The 16175-nt window shown below is 41.6% G+C and overlaps 1 protein-coding gene across 1 annotated transcript in view; it reads left to right on the forward strand.

Annotated features, from left to right (window-relative positions):
- Positions 1-15899, forward strand: part of ABCD2 (ATP binding cassette subfamily D member 2) — a 47649-nt gene extending 31750 nt beyond the window's left edge. Inside the window, exons 7-10 of the mRNA XM_049814296.1 lie at positions 476-621; positions 7943-8027; positions 8753-8878; positions 11488-15899. Of these exons, the coding sequence (XP_049670253.1) occupies positions 476-621; positions 7943-8027; positions 8753-8878; positions 11488-11698 (568 nt within the window). The 3' untranslated portion in view covers positions 11699-15899. The remainder of the gene's footprint in view (positions 1-475; positions 622-7942; positions 8028-8752; positions 8879-11487) is intronic.
- The last annotated feature ends 276 nt before the right edge of the window (positions 15900-16175 follow it).

Raw genomic sequence — 16175 nt, forward strand, 5'->3', positions numbered from 1 at the left:
TGTGCAAAGGAGGCTTTCAACGCTCTCCTGCCTGACTTGGGTGTCTGCTGCTGCACCATGGAAGTCTTTCCCAGTTTGAGCTGCAACATTTTTGTTACAATTTGCTTTTAACATGTGAGTGTTTAATTCAATTTCTAAATCTCTAAGCATACCAAACCTTGGATACAGTAGAGTTTCCCTGATTCCAAGTGAAAGTATTCAGAATGAGCTATGAAGTGGATGTTTATTCTGCCTGATCTGTCATTTTGTTTTCACGCTAATACTACCCCTGTTGCTACCCTGTAATCAGCTGTTATGGAAACAATACATTGTCCCTAGGGTAAGTTTAGAAAAACATTCACCAACAATGCACCCACAGATAAATCCAGTTTTAGCAACATGGTGTTTAAAGCATTATAGTCTACTCAGAGCGTCAGCAAGAGGCACTCACTTGGAGCCAGCTCAAGATTACTGGTTTCTCTCTATTCTTTCTCAGGCCCTACATGTCCATTGGAACGCTACGTGATCAAGTCATCTATCCAGACTCAGTGGATGACATGCACGAGAAAGGCTACCAAGATCAAGATCTGGAGTGTATCCTGCATATGGTTCATCTGTACCACATAGTTCAAAGAGAAGGAGGTAAATTGCATATTTTTGTTAAAAGCTTTACAAAATCCATTCTTCATGTGTGTGTCTTAGTGAGACTAACTTTTACTTACTGAACAGGCAAAACTGGATCCAGACCTTTTGTGGTTGTGGGAGCTGCACAACCACATGGTTGCTCCTGATGCCAACGGAGGGAGAAAAGCTAAGTGCTCCTCTCCTCCCCAGTAAATCCATGCCCAAGCTGAACATCCTTGTTCTCTTGTAATGGGCAGCCTTTTCATGGTATTGTGAGATCACTGACCTTCCTTCATTTTCTTAGAAAATGTAACCTGTCTTAAAACTTGTAATGTCACTGACTACATCAACTCGAAAGCATGTGAATGACCAGAGAGTCACGCCTGCTTTCATCTCCCTGGTTTGTGGGATCAGCAGGACTATGTGCCATGAGAAGGAGTGTCTGATACCACACCACCAGGGCGAACAAGTTAAAAATAACCAAACGACACTGGCTGGTCGTAGAGTGTTGCCATCTACCACTTGCTCTTTAAGTTGCCATGTGTTCTCGGTGTCGTTTGTCCTAAGAGTAGGGGGCAGTGTAAATACACTGGCACAGTAAATGTTAAGATGCTAAAGTCTTCTCTTTTGTCTAAGGAACTGGAGCATTTCATGGCTTTTTTTCCCAAGCATAGCAATAATTTTCATCCTTTTGTTCCCACCAGCCACTAATCTCTAGTTTGAATATCCTCCCCATCATTATGCTTTTAAAACAGACATAGGACGAAGGTGGTAACATTTAGAGAGAAGGAGGATCTTCAGACCCCTCTAAGGAGCTGACATTGGGAGTGCTGGACGTACCTTGCCTCTCTCTGCCTGCTGTCAGTGCTCCTTTTTGAGAGGGTACTTCAGGTGCATTGCCTCGTAATGTGTGTGCTTTGTGTCTCTCAGGATTGTTCTGGCAACAGAGAGTAGTGCCTCAGCCATTGGGAATCCCAAGGCAATGTCTAAATTGCCATTCCTGGATGGCAACCTGTGGCTCTGTTCAAAAGGCAGAAGTTGTATTTTATTTTTGAAGTATGCATGGACACTCATCTGGTATCTTTTCTGCACATTTTAGAGTGGGGAGTAGTAATCATTTACAGCAGCAATTGTATACCTACAGATACTTCTCCACCTCACAGTCCAGTTGATAGACTCTCATCTTTCCACGGGTTAATGCTTCTTTGTTAAGAATGTGGTAATGAGTGTTGGCCCTCAAGTTGCAATAGAAAATAAGAATCTGCCATCATTCTGATTCATGTTATTATTCAGATCTGATACTGACACAAGGGTTGAAAAGTGGGCAGAGCACTAAACTCCATGACCAGAATAATTGCAGAGAAGGCCTCTACTTGTTACACTGACATTACAACTATTCTTGTTAGTATTCCTGAGTCACTTACTTCACTATGTGAAGTGCCCAGATTGCAGGAGAACAAGCAGATGTGTTGGAATGGGGAGCTTGGAATGGGAAGCTGGAAAAGGAGGAGCAGTTAAATTGTCAGTGTCAAGAAGCCACTGTGGAGTGTGCATTTGTAGCCTGCTGGTACTTGTAGATGTGCTGAAAAACACATGACCCTCAGTGGCCATAACCATATCCCCAGCAGTCTCTGAATGCACATCGTTGTGGTTTATAACCCTGCAGCTGGAGCGTGTAACTGATGATGGAGCAGTTACTGTGCTCCATGTATGAGATGCTGTTGGCTAGGGTCAGTGTTCCATATTGCCAAACTGAAACCCCAGATTTGGATCAGTCTTGCTCTACTTCCTGTGCCAAAGAAAGTATTTATTGCTGACTCCATTCTTGCTCTTCTGCCTGCCTGACTGTGTATGCGAGACACACACTATCCATAAAAAAGTCTCGAGGACACTGTTAGTGTTCACTGGTACTCTATTGAAACTCCACTCAGGATAAAGGCACACTGCAAAAGTCAGCACAAACAAATGTTCAAAAAATAGTGTCTTAGGTACTTGCGATCTAAAATGACAGAAGTGGGCAAAGCCGGAAAACAGGGGGAGAGATTACCATATACCAGGAAATTTTTAGGACCGTAATACACTTACTTGATCCCTTTTCTCCTTGGGCATTTGCAGGAGAAAAGTACCAAGGTAGGAGCAGAGAGGAAACCCATGACATATGATTTGACACATTACATGGATTTCATATGCTTTCATATTCTTTAGAGCTCCCCCAGTCTGGGACAAAGACTGATATTCTGGTTTTTTGAACCAGCAAGCCAGAGAAATAATCGTTGAAAGTGAACAATTGAAATTTTTGTTTATACGTAGCTGAATTATTTTTTTTAATTCCATTTTTTATTTGATGCTTTTACTTAAAATCAGATTTTTAAACTAAAATTATTTCTATTAAAAATTGAACTTTTTTCTTTGCAAAATAATTTAAAATCCCATATAAAGCTTGTAGAACAAGGGATTTGCCCCAATCTGTCTTTTTCCTTTTTGCAAACTGCTTTGATGATTGACAAACACTGGCATTTTCCAACAGAAAAAATGTTTTGCTGAAAAATTCCCAGCAAGTTTCTATTTATGTATTATATACACTTTTTGAAAATGTACTACATCTGAAAAAAAAAAAATCAATGAAACCATTTTTAGTTACTTAGATTCTTGTGGATATCTGGGATATGTTCATACTGTTTTGAACTGTTTCCATAAACTGTTCTAAGAATGGAGGTAACTATCTGTCAGTCACTGAATTATAGAATATTTTTCAATATTTTTTCGCGTAGATCCTCTTGTCCTTCAGAACCTTACCTCTGTCTCTTTCCCTTTCACCTATCCCCTGCAGTATTAGGCCTCTACCAGACAGCAGGCTCCTTAGGGCATGACCCTGTTGTGCTTTAAGTAATCATGAATGTCGTGCATGTATAATATGATGCTTTGCAGTTTTGTGTTCTGCTCCCTGTGGGCAGTTATGAAAAAGCCAGATGGAGCCAGAAGTGCGCAACTCTGACTCAATTTATTTGTCCTGGTGTAATTTTATTGGCTTTGGCTGAATTGCTTCCACATTGCATCAGTACAAGGGTCACCAGATTCCAAGCGTGAAATAGCCAACAAGAGCCTGACATTGTTCTTGTTGTTGCCAATGACAGAAATTCCTCTCTTTTTCTAGCAATAAGGTTTGACCCAGTTAGAAGTAAATAGAATAGTTACAAGAATAAGTAGCCAAGTTTGGCATTTAGCTTCTGTGTTGTCCTCATGAAACTTTTTTCAGTCAGTAGCAACAAAATACACCAAAACCACCAAAATAACATCTCCCTCCCCACCACCACCATTCCTGATGTCTGTGAGCTGAAGCCCTAGAAGAAACCACTGCAATTGCTGATGATAGTAGCACCCCTTGCTGCTAGGGGCAGAATTTCCTTCCCACTGAATCCCACACCCTTATTTTTGTCACCTGCTGGATATTAGAGGGATGCCATTTTGTTACTTACCTTTATATTATCAATAAGGTGCCCCCATCGACACCTGCAAAGTTGCTAGCTCTACCAGAACAATAATTTCATACAAAATGAGGATAGCAAAGAAGATTGTATTCAGCACGGGTGGTGAAAAGGCATGCCCAGAAATCATGGGTAATAGTGTGGAGATGTGCAGTAGAAATACATAAAGTGGTTCCTTTTTGACCTGCTTTGAAAATCTGTACGTATGTAGCAAGTGTCAACTGTGATGCAGCCTTAGGCTGCCGATAACCTGTCACATGAGAGGAGCCATGAGTACGTGTAGCAGCATGCTGCATGCATGACTGGGCCTGTCAGGTTGGGGCTGATGACATTACTGAACAAGTTCAACCTGTTTATGGTTTCTCAGCACCCCAGATTATAATGATTCCTCATTATTTTGCACATTTGTCATATCTCTGGGTCTTGTCCAGGGAATCTTTGTGCTAGGCCACGTGTAAACACACAGACCAGCACATTTCCTCTCTCTGAGATTTTTTCATCTGATCATTTTAGCCCTGAATTTGCTTTTGTTACTGCTACCAGCAGGAACTCTGGAGTGCTCTGCCGGCTTTTCCAGTGGCTCTGAAATCCAGAGACACAAAACCCTGCAGTGTCATGCTGAGCTGGGGCTCACCCAGTTGATGGTCTCTTTGTTCTTCCTCAGCTAAAGATTGTCCTTGCATATTCATCCTGCACAGCACCCCAGCTCTCTTCTGTTTTGACAGCTGCCTGGGGACATACTGGCTGTGCAAGAGGCCTCCATGTTCAGAAACTAACCAGGGGTGGACTCTCTGGCTGTAGTTTGCTGCAGTAGCCTTTCTTCTGTCATGAAGCTGTAACACGCCAGTCCATGTCTGATGAGGTGCATTGGAAGGTAGATCTGGAAAAGGAATTGTTAAGCCTGTCTATGGCAGCTGAATGCTCTGTCTTGCATGTAAGCGTGAGGATTCACAGGGATGAAGGATACACAGTGCTACAGACCCCAGATGTAACCCTTTCTTTGTTGTCAAATTTAGCTGGCTTTTTCCTTCAAAAAATTGAGGTAAAAGGAATTATAAAAGAAGCCATGCAAGAAAATGAAATGCTGTTATCATGAGGCTATCACTAGTTTCTGCTGACAGCTGTATGTATTTCTACTGCTGTTACTCTGCCCCAGCACATTACACATGCTCTTTGTCTTTCTGGTTGCAAAAGGCATTTCTGTAACATCCAGTGTTCATCACATCTACATCCTACCATGTGTAATCAAAGGCTAAACGTAACAAGAAGCTGGGCAAGGAATTTGGACTCTGAAAGCCAGGATTATGTTTGTACCTACTGAGAGATTTGTGCTGTGTTCATAGGCAAGCCATTTCATTTCTTCTCTGTTCATAGAAAGCCATTTCATTTCTTCATTTATAAAGTGGATGTAGCTATGGGTGACATACGCCACTGACTTGGCTGATATTTTCAGAACACTAATGTCCTTCCCCGACCTGTGCCATGTCAGCAGGAAGAAAAGAGAAACAAGTAGGTGCCTTATTGTTAATGCACAGTAGGAAGTCGGTTTATTGTGAGTTACATTGCCTTAGTGTTCAGAAGAAATTGTTCAGACATTAGAAAACGATTTTTAAAAGGGATATTAAAATGGATCCTTCCTTATCTGTTGTTTGAGACATTCCAAGTGGCAAATAGGAAAGTTGAGGGAGGAAGCTAGGCAGGAGGAGACAAGACACACTTGTAATATTCAGTTAGAATGTAAGCTGAAGTGACCAGAGATGACCATGATATCCTGGTAAAGGGAGGCTAAATCTTATACCTTTAGAGGAAATAATAGAACGATTTTGCTGACAAAGTGATGCTTCTTCTTGAACTTCATTCACTTTTTGTCTCTTTCTAAGTCTTTATAAACCAGCTGATCTGGAAGAAACTGTCTGAACGCAGGTACTGCTTCCCCAGGCACATGTGCACACATGCACACCCATCCACACCCTAGCTCAGATCCAGGTCCCTGGACCTTGTCTATATTCTCAGCTTAAAGTAACAGAATGTAAGCAGCAGCCTGAACACTGCCTTCAGAAGCATAGTTGTTTCTATGGCTTTCATGAAGGACCATTCCCATCCTTCGCCCCTAGCACCCTTTGCCCTTTGCCAAAAAGGAGTGCTCCAGACATTTTACAGTCTTTTTTGGAAGCTGAAGGTGTCAGTGGAACAGCACTCCAACTCTCTGTGTGGTCCCAGCACCAGGACTGCTCAGCAGCAGCAGCCTTTGTGTATCTACTCCGTTTACCAGAATTCATCGAAATGGTGATTCAGTTAATCATTACACAACTCCGTCTTTGCTAGGAGCCTGCTGATAGAAAGCACTGTATTTGCCCCTGGGGGGGGTGCCTACTGAGATCCTTAAACAAGAATGGAAGGAAACTAAGGAAAAAACAATAGGATGAGTAAAGGTGATGTATTTCTGCTGTGTGCATGCCTGCTTTCTAAATCTAACTATATACATATATATTAAAAAATCATGACATTGTATTTTACAAATTTTACGTATAGAAAATTGTTGGAATTCAGTCTCTAGCATTACCAATTCCTGTCTTCAGTCACACAACCTCTCACTAGATGCTTCACTGAGGTTTTATTCAGACCTACCAAGCCCTGGTGTAGCACCAAGCATGGATTGAGCACTCCCCAGCCTCCTGCACCTTCACAAGCCCCACTTGTCTCACCCTTGGTCAGGTATCAGAAATGACACTGCCCACCCTCCTTGCTTGACCTTGTTTATAGTCTTTCCTGGCAGATGTTTATTTTCAGGTGGACAGTGACAGAAAAGGCTTTTTGGTCATGTCGTTAATTTTTTAGTTACAGTGCTTCTGGGCTGATTTGGAAAAATGTTCTTGCCCTCAGTCGACCCTGCTCCAGCTGCCTGTCTCATGAATAGATGATCTATTGAGACAGATATCTTACCAGATTTTCCTGGCATCCACACTCTCCCTTTTCAAAACTCATCTATTTTGCTACTCTATCTGGATTGTTTGATTGAAAACTTATTTTCAATAGGGTAATTTGGTTTTTTAAGTTTTTCATTAGTGGGAATGAATCATGCCAGATTACTCACAGAAACACCAGTCCACTGAGAGATCGCAGATAAAATGCATCACAGTCCTCTTCCATGTAGCTGAAAGTGATGAAGAAAAGAACCATTTAGAGGCCAGCCATGCAGAATATTAAATAATGATACACAGTGATATAACAGTTGTGGGTCATTTCTAAATACAAGGTAGTGAGAAGTTTGTATAAAAAATCCTCCTGTCTGTATGCAATTTTGTGTGTTAGCTGCTTGTCTGTGTATACAGAATTTATCCATGTGTCTGTAGTCTGCATCTGTGTTTCTGTTGAGCATGCTGACAGTTAATCTTTGCCTACAGTAGTGAGTGGAGTCAGGCAGTGCTCTTTATGTTTTCTGCACTTTATTTCTTTGAGTTTGTTTTTAAATTTCCACTCACACCTTTCAAGAAGGAATAGCAAATTGTTCTATAAAACAAACGTGACAGAAATTGATTAGTTATACACAGGTAAAAGATGTTTTTTTCAAAGAGATGGTAAGTAAAGTTTTTTGACAATACCTACATGACCAAGGAGGTTAAATTCCACTTTCAAAATTGACATGATATTTTGGACATTTTTCCAATTGACTGCCAGTCAAAAGTCATTGAGGTGTTTCAGAAGATGTGATCCAGAACCCTGAGCTGTTTCTTCTGCAGTGGAAATGCTCTTTATGATTTTGGTTGCAGGTTGCAGACATGGTGCAAGTGAAGCTGCATTTGCTTCATAAACTTACATTGTCGTGACGTGGTTTGTTTGCATTTTTTTAAAAGGCTGGGATGCCATCATGGATTGGAAAGATGTCTTATCAGGAGGAGAAAAACAAAGGATGGGCATGGCTCGGATGTTTTACCATAAGTAAGCATTTTGATTTGTTCTTTACGTAGCATTTAAAAATGAGGAAGAGTTTTGCTGTAATAGTTTGAGCAGTAATAGACTATAATCTTGATGCAATATGCAATACTGCTAGACAGTTGCCTAGGACCACAGACCTTGTTGTTTATTCAAACTCTGCTATTGGTTTGGGCAGTACTTCTTACTTAAGCTTTGCTTTTGGCAACATAGCATTACATTTTCCAGATGTTCCTTTCTTTAACATCTTGGGCACAGACATTTTCCCCGCATCTGTCCTACAAATATTGCAGAAGTCTAATGGACTGTTGCAGAGGCTATAGGAATTTGAAAGCCAAGCTCCAAAACTTTTTGGTTTTGGAGACAGAAAGCATGCAAAGGCAGCCCAGTCCATACATAGCAGTAGACAGAAAGTTTCTGAGTTGGCTGTAGCTACTGCATGACTTGATGACAGGACAGAATAATACTAGGTCAAACTATAACACGGAAGTTAGATCACTGTGTACTCAGATAGACCAGGAAATAAAACCCATTTGTCCTGGAAGCTGACTCGGCACCTGAATAATGCATGGAAACTTTATGTTGTTGCTAGCCACCTTCCAGCTGTAGATGAGAGACAGCTGTGTGGCAAAAATAGCTCTCTCCTTCCTGTTGTTCTTTCAATTAAACATCGTACATGGGAATACTGTCCAAAACATAGAAGAGTAATGTTCTTTATCTGCTTTTTAAAGGCCAAAATACGCATTGCTGGATGAATGCACGAGTGCTGTAAGCATTGATGTTGAAGGAAAGATATTCCAAGCTGCAGAAGCTGCTGGGATATCCCTGCTTTCTATAACACACAGACCTTCTCTTTGGTAAGTATGTTCAGGGATTTATCATGGTCCTTGCTTTTAGCTTTCTGACAAGCAGTGGGTTGGCCATTATTCTTTGTACTAGAGCGGTTGTTTAATCAATATCTACTGCACTTTCTAAGATAACTTGTCTACAATAATAGTGATGGAAATGCATTTAGCATTGATTTTTTTCATTCTTTGACACGTATTTATTCCTCCCTCTCATTTTTTTAAAGGCGTTTCAGTCATTAACTATTAATAGCAACATGCAGGTATCTAAGAGGCAATTAATTAGTCCACCATACCACAGCCACAACAGATATCACCAGATTATTCTGTAAAGGTGACAAGATACATGAGCTGTCCTGGGGAAGTTTACCAATGCTTGGGAGAAGATGGGAAATATGGCAAGTGGTTAGACTACTTTTTGTTCTTCCATAGGAATAATACATCTGGTGTTTTAACTTCAGTTGTGTCCTCTATCTGCAGGGTTTGTGAGCTTTCAAAATTTGATTGTCTATTAAAAAAAACAGAAATAAAAAGAAATATTGGAATTCTGAGAAACATCATTCTAGTGAGGGAGTACTAAGTATGGAAGAGTCCCTCAAAGGAAGTAAATGTAGTTACTGAATACATAAACCAGCCAAATACTTTAAAGGGCAAAATGAGATCAAGAATGTGTAAGCTGACATTAGCAGAGACTATTTGTTCGGAACTCCTTGATCTCTACTGTCAGATTGTTTGGTTTTTTTAAACTGATGACAAAAAATCCGTTACCAGTTTGTTGTCTCAAAGGAAAGAAATTGTATCAGTGTCTGCTTCTCGGAAGGAGAACGGTTTCCCCAGCATCCCTTCTTCCTCTGTGCAGATGATGACAGTGGAAATGGCTTTTATTGGATCAGGACCTAAATGTTAAGAAAAAATGTGTATTCTGATAGGGAAAAAATGTCACATAGACATTTGTTTTTAAAATAATTTAAATTACACTTAAAAAGAAAAGTAGTATTTACATTTTTTAAAGTTGGGCATTATTTTAAAACCACTGCTCAAGAAAACAGGTATTTGAGGGCATCTCACCTATAAATAATGATGATACAGAGGGAAGTTACGTGAAAGAACTTGTGAGAAAGATCTTCTGAGTTCAGTTCCCTGCTGACATTCTTGTTTCCTAGTACTAGGGCGATTCAGGAAAGTTTGGGATTGTTCTTGTAACCTCAACAGTATTACTGAAATTAGCAGAAAACTGGTGATTAAGGGGGTTCTAGAGAAGTAAACAGAAGTGCTAAGTATTTAGAAATCAGCATCAAATGCCTTTGACTCAGGTATGCTTCCACAGGGACTGCACCACATAGGCAAAAACCGGATTCACATGCTGTTTTGTCATCCTCAAGATTATACTGGGAAATACTTGCTCTTTTAATCAAAATATTGACTACTTTCCTAGATCACAAACATTGGATATCTCAGTTAGCCATCTTAGCTTCCTGATTTTTGGGGGGTTTGGTGGGGGGAAAAATAGAGGGATAGGTTAAGAATTTGGTGTCACAAAGGATAATATGCAAGAAGTGGTGAATATGAGCCTGGAGTTGAATCTCTTTTAAGTCCCATGTCATAAGCTATTGAGGTTATTAAACTGTCACGTTCCCTGGATGGGCTTTATAATCACTGTTTTATGATGCGTCTCATCTTCTATAATTTATAGTGATAAATTACACAGTCATACCAGCAGCTCTGAGGGAACTCTTTGCTCTTCCTCCTGCACCTCCTGATATATGTCTTGTCAGGTCTTGACAAACTCCACATGTACACCTTTGAATATTTTTGGTGCACACACCCTGATACTCACTGAAAGATCTGTGACTTCTACACAGACTATGTTATTTTGGCCCCTTGCATACTGAACCATGTTTTAGGACTGGAGGTTTTTGTAACCAACCTTATAAGATGCCTGGGAACAAACTGAGGTGTAATTTGAAAAAGCTAGAGTTTTATTAGTAGCATCAGGTACACCGTGTCTGCCCAAATGTATTTTCTACTAAGGAGGCAAAACGCCTCTTCAGAAAGCGAGGTAAATAAAGTGGGACTAGCCTTTCTGGGGGAGAAGGGAGTCTTGCCTGCTGCTGCTGTTCAAGTTCCTGGAGAAAAAGGAGTCTAGTGGAGTTGCAGTGAAGGCAACTTCTAAGAGGGAGGCAGAAAGAGGGAGGCCACCACCTTGGCCAGACACAGCAGATGATGAGGGCACCCTCCACAGCCATGCTGCCCGCTCCTGCCAGCATCACTGCAGGTGACGTCCCCCGTGAGCTCAGCCCTGCGGGCTGCTCAAGGCACTGACCACCCCAGCTGGGGAGCCCATACCAGTGCTGATGGCTTACAGCTGGCACCTTGCTGCTGAATTTCACTAGATGGCTTAGGGTGGTCCTGGTGACAGGCTTTAAAATACTCAAATCCCTTACGAAAGAGTGTCCTGGGATTATGAGTCACTGAAAAAGTCTTACCCAGTGATCCAAAACTGGACAACTCTCAACTTCCTGAGAGGCACCATTGAAAAGTGACACAGACATCCAAATTTGCATGCAAAAATGAACCATCTGTTCCCTGAGCCATTACTAATGTTTTAATTTCTACTGCAGGAAGTACCACACTCACTTGCTGCAGTTTGATGGACAAGGCGGCTGGCGTTTCGAGCAGTTGGACACCACTATCCGTTTATCACTGAGTGAGGAAAAACAGAGACTGGAATCCCAACTTGCAGGAATTCCTAAGATGCAGCAGAGACTGAATGAACTGTGTAAAATCTTGGGAGAAGACTCAGCGCTTAAAACAATGGGCAAAGAGGAATAAATAATTTATGGTTTATGTTTTTAAAAGTATTTTTTTAGTTAAAAGCATTACAAATCCAGCCATTATCCTTTGCATGCATTGTGATAGAGGCTTAGAACATACAGAAACACAGCCGGCAGAAAATAATACTCTGAATGCTATGTAAGACTTTAGCATTTTAGTATTAAGGAAGAAAGTGGTTGAACTGTGAAAAGAAAATAAGCAAATGCACAGAGTATAAGATTAGTCATTGCAGCTTATGTTAATTCCTAGTGAAAGCCCAATTCACTGCAAGAAAACTACCAACACACTTAGGTTTTGTAGGTGAATTTTTGCCTGAGACTTGGCCTGCAGAATGTGCTCTTGTACCAGGTCACTGTGTGCGTATGATATGCCTGCTACGCAGAGCAAACCCGGCATGAAACTCAGGCATGGAGCACGGCAGAGGCAGCATCTGAGTGAGTATGCAGATGCATGCAAAAATCTCATTTGGGTATAAGAAACATTCTTTCAGCCCATGTAAAACCAAACTCCTGTTCTACTACTGAATTACATACACACCTTTACCTGCATTTCCATAGGAAGGAGCATAATAGGCTGACCAGAAGACATCTGTCCGAGCAACCCACTGCCCTCGTGACAGAGAAGCAGGGATAGAGCTAAATATGTAATACACTTGTGCTGTACTTTATGCCATTATGCATAGCTTCAGAGGCTCTTTACCCTTCATGATACATCAGTTCCTCTGGGGGATTATTTATGTCCCCTATTTGGTAACCTCTGGTGGGGGGATGGAGCACTGGCCCTGGCATCAAGTGACTTAGTTTTTGCTTGACTAAGTCTTTCATCTGCTCCATGGGTCTGATCCAGCTGGTATCTATCTCTGACCCAGTTCCTCCATTGGTAAAATCACAATGTAGACACTTGTTTGTTCCACGAGACACTCTGTGATGAGAAGGATTGTAGGAGAGGAGAATACCAGTTTCTAACAATGCATTGAATTCTCAGGCATGGCTGTCCTGCCAGTTAAAATGCTCAGCACTTATAAAGGTCTGTGAAAAGTTAGAGCATTTTATAACCACTAATTAATATGCCTGCCGTATTTTGCTAGAGTAGCTGAACACTGCCCTCCCTGTGAGCAAACGCACCAGTTTACAGCATTTCTTTCAGATGCCCTCACTGATTGTCCCATCTGCTTTTCAGTTCAGTGGGAGCCTGGTCCCCAGTCGGTCAGAAGGTGCTTTAAACAGAAGCCCCTAAGACAGTGCTGGCCTGAGTGCCTTGCAGGAGGCAAAAGCTGGTGAATTAGAAATAAAGATGTGAATGAATTTAAGAGCTCCTGATCTGTTCTCTGTGGCTGCAAGTGCACGGCAAATGGGCAGCTTGGGAGTGAAGATCAGGAGGGGTAAGAGGCTTTGCAGATGAGTAAATGAGCCTTAGCCGAGATGTAGCAATCCTGAAGTTTGTTGGTTCTTTTTTTTCCTAGAAGTGTGATTCCTTAGAAAATTTCTGTCTGTTGTGCTTAGTCTGAGCGGGGCAATGCATAAGCTGTTAAAAACTGTTAAGAGAGAAGAAATATTTTGGGTGTATTTGCTGAGCTGGGAATGTCTGAGCACCCTGAAGTTAATATAAACTGCTTCATTTTTCCGTTCACTTCAATAACAAGGGGAAGGTGAATTAACTGCCCCTGCCAAATCCCAGTCCAATGCACTAACCATTAGCCCATCTTCCTTCTCACCGTGTGCTCGTCTTGCTGCTTGGTACAGCACTTGCACCAGAAAATGGAGTAACTCTGCTCCTTGCTCCTCCAGAGTCTGTGGCTTGAATGTAACCCTGTAACCTTTCCTGGTGACAACAGTTTGTTCCTCTCATTAGTTTTCTCTGTAGAGTCCCCTGGGACATCTCACTGACACAGAAAAGAATGCTTTTGGGAACCTTTGAAAGGGATGAGAAATTAAGGTTCAAGATAATAAGATGTTGTGTTGTTAAGTGCAGACTGGAGGTCACTGCTGTGGTGGATGACATATGCGTGCATTTTAATTTGCAATGTCTCTGCTTGTCCCTCTCCCTGAAGGCTAGCTTTCCTCCTTCTCATCTTCAAAGAAAAATTCAGAACTGCTAAGGAAAAAAAGAAGTCAGCCAAGAATCTGTTCTCGGTGAGCGTAAATGAGATGACTGATGATTTTAAAGGCTTGCACATTTCTGAGTTATGTTTCTCTAAGATGGTGATGAATCAGGCATTCATTGTATGCATGCCCTTGTCCCAGCTGCAGTGTCCTTCTGCTAGAGCAAAGCAGCCACAAAGCCATCTTTCCACAAGCCTCTCCCAAGGCAGGACCTGAGTTGGAGGAAGGGACATTAGTGTTCCCCACCCCTCCGTTAATCACTTTACCATGTGGCTGGGAGCTAAACCAGGGTTGACCAGTCCCTGAGTGAGGGGGACACTGAAAAGTGCTGAACAATTGGCCCAATTCGGCACAGCTCCACAGCCTCCCACCAAAGCTCTGCCATGGCACTTGGGAGCCATTATGGGCAAGTGCAGCGCCTGAAATCTGCTGTACCACCTCGCAGATATCAAAGCTGGCCATCCCTCATGGCACAACAGAGACACATCTTCTGAGCAAATTGTGTTTAGAAGAAAGAAGTTTGTTTGCTGGTTTTTAAATGACATTGTGCATAAAACATACAAAAGATACATACATTACTGATTAAATTTTAATGAAAACTGAAATTGCTCCAGGATCAATATAATAGTATTTTCCTTGAAGTTTGGTACAGATTGGATCCAGTAACAGACTTAAGCATTCCCATTCAGTAATATAGCATAAAATATCCTAGCATCTCATTCAGCTGTTGACATTCTTGTAGGCATGGCAAGAACATTAGAGGCTGGTATGAGAAGAAAACCTTCTCTAAATAGGAATTTTCTAAGCAATGCTGAGCCAGTTTTAGAAGGATTTTCTGTACCAGGGCTCATTATTTTTAAAGTTAGTTTTGTGGCTGGAAGAGAAGCTGCCCTGGAGATTTTCTCTGCAAACTTTCTGAGTTTTTCCAAGGGCTAACTGAGACGGGAGTCTCCGGTTCTGTTTCTGGAGAGTTTTGCCTCTGATGTGATACAGGGCACAAGCCAGCTAGCTTTTTATGCTGCTTCAGACCCAGATGGGAAAACAAGAGCATAAGTGCATGCTTCCTGCTCAGGGAGACGCTGTTCTGGAGCCGAGGCACGAGGAGCACTTGGCCTTTGCAGTGCGAGAGGGTCAGAGCAGGGCAGGATGCCGTGGTGGAATCCTTTTTCGTGGTGCAGTGAGAGCTGCTCATCAGTTTATTCCCTTTCTGGCATTCAGGAGCCGGGAGGCCAAGGAAGTGACTTTTTGGCCTTCCTTCTGCCTGTCATATCTGGCTGGAGCTAGCCAGATCCAGCTCATTGTGTCGTGGCATCTTTGCATTTAGGGCTGGATACTGCAATGTGCTCAGTGCACTTAGCCTCCTGTGAGCACCCTCGCAGCCCCCAGGACTCAGGGCAGACTGGACTTGTCTGTGTCTGCATTCTAGAGGAGTACAGGTGCTGAGCAAAATTCACGCCAGTCTCGGGCATGGATTAACTGTACAATAAAAATATGAAGTATCCGCATCAGTTCATTCAGAGAATGTTGGGATTTTTTGCAAGAATCTTCAGAATGAGAGGAAACGGTTTTTTGTGCATGGGATTTCAGTATTTTAATGTAGGAGGAGTTTGTTTTTCACTTAGTTTTGGGACCAGACTCATTCCTGTTTTAGACTTGGAAGCCCTCCTTCTGCAGGGGTTGAAAATCCCACATATCTTTTAGAGGAGTTTTTTGAAACCAGTGGGATTTTTATTTGAGTGAAAAATGAAGGACTGGGTATTCAGTGGGATATTTTAGGGAAAATTGCAATAAAAATTATATCCTAAAGAAAATGAACACATCTACAGTCCCCTGAACATGTCTGAATGATGGTAATGCATGCCAAAGTCAAGTTTATGAGCCTGTGATCAGAGATTTCAATCATATATAGAAAGAAATTCCCCTACTGAGCTGTTCATGAAGCTTAAGAGAACTGAACTGCTAATCGAATATGTCTTTGTTTTGTTTATGTTTGATATTAATGCCTTTTAAGAGCAGACAATTTATAAAGCAATAAATTATGCTTTACAGTTGTAATTTATTTCAACCTCAAATAAAACATGTTGCATTTACTTTGAGTTTACAGTGTTCCTTATGAATCATTCACAAAGCAGTCAGGACCTGCCTGTGTGTGCTCTGGGAGAATACCTCACACTGCCTTTCTGTCGCCTTGTTTCTGATTATGGCTCATTCTGCAGCGCCTGCTTTGTATTTTTTAAGTTAGTGTCTTTAACCTCATGTAAGTGAGACCATCTATGAGAGGGTAACAGTGATGTATTAAAAATACTGCACCGACCCAATGCAAGTTTATTGTGTATGATCTGTTTTCAAACAGGCAATTAAAAAAGAGATTG

The sequence above is a fragment of the Accipiter gentilis genome, chromosome 11, assembly GCF_929443795.1.
Source record: "Accipiter gentilis chromosome 11, bAccGen1.1, whole genome shotgun sequence".
In the NCBI taxonomy this organism is placed as follows: domain Eukaryota; kingdom Metazoa; phylum Chordata; class Aves; order Accipitriformes; family Accipitridae; genus Astur; species Astur gentilis.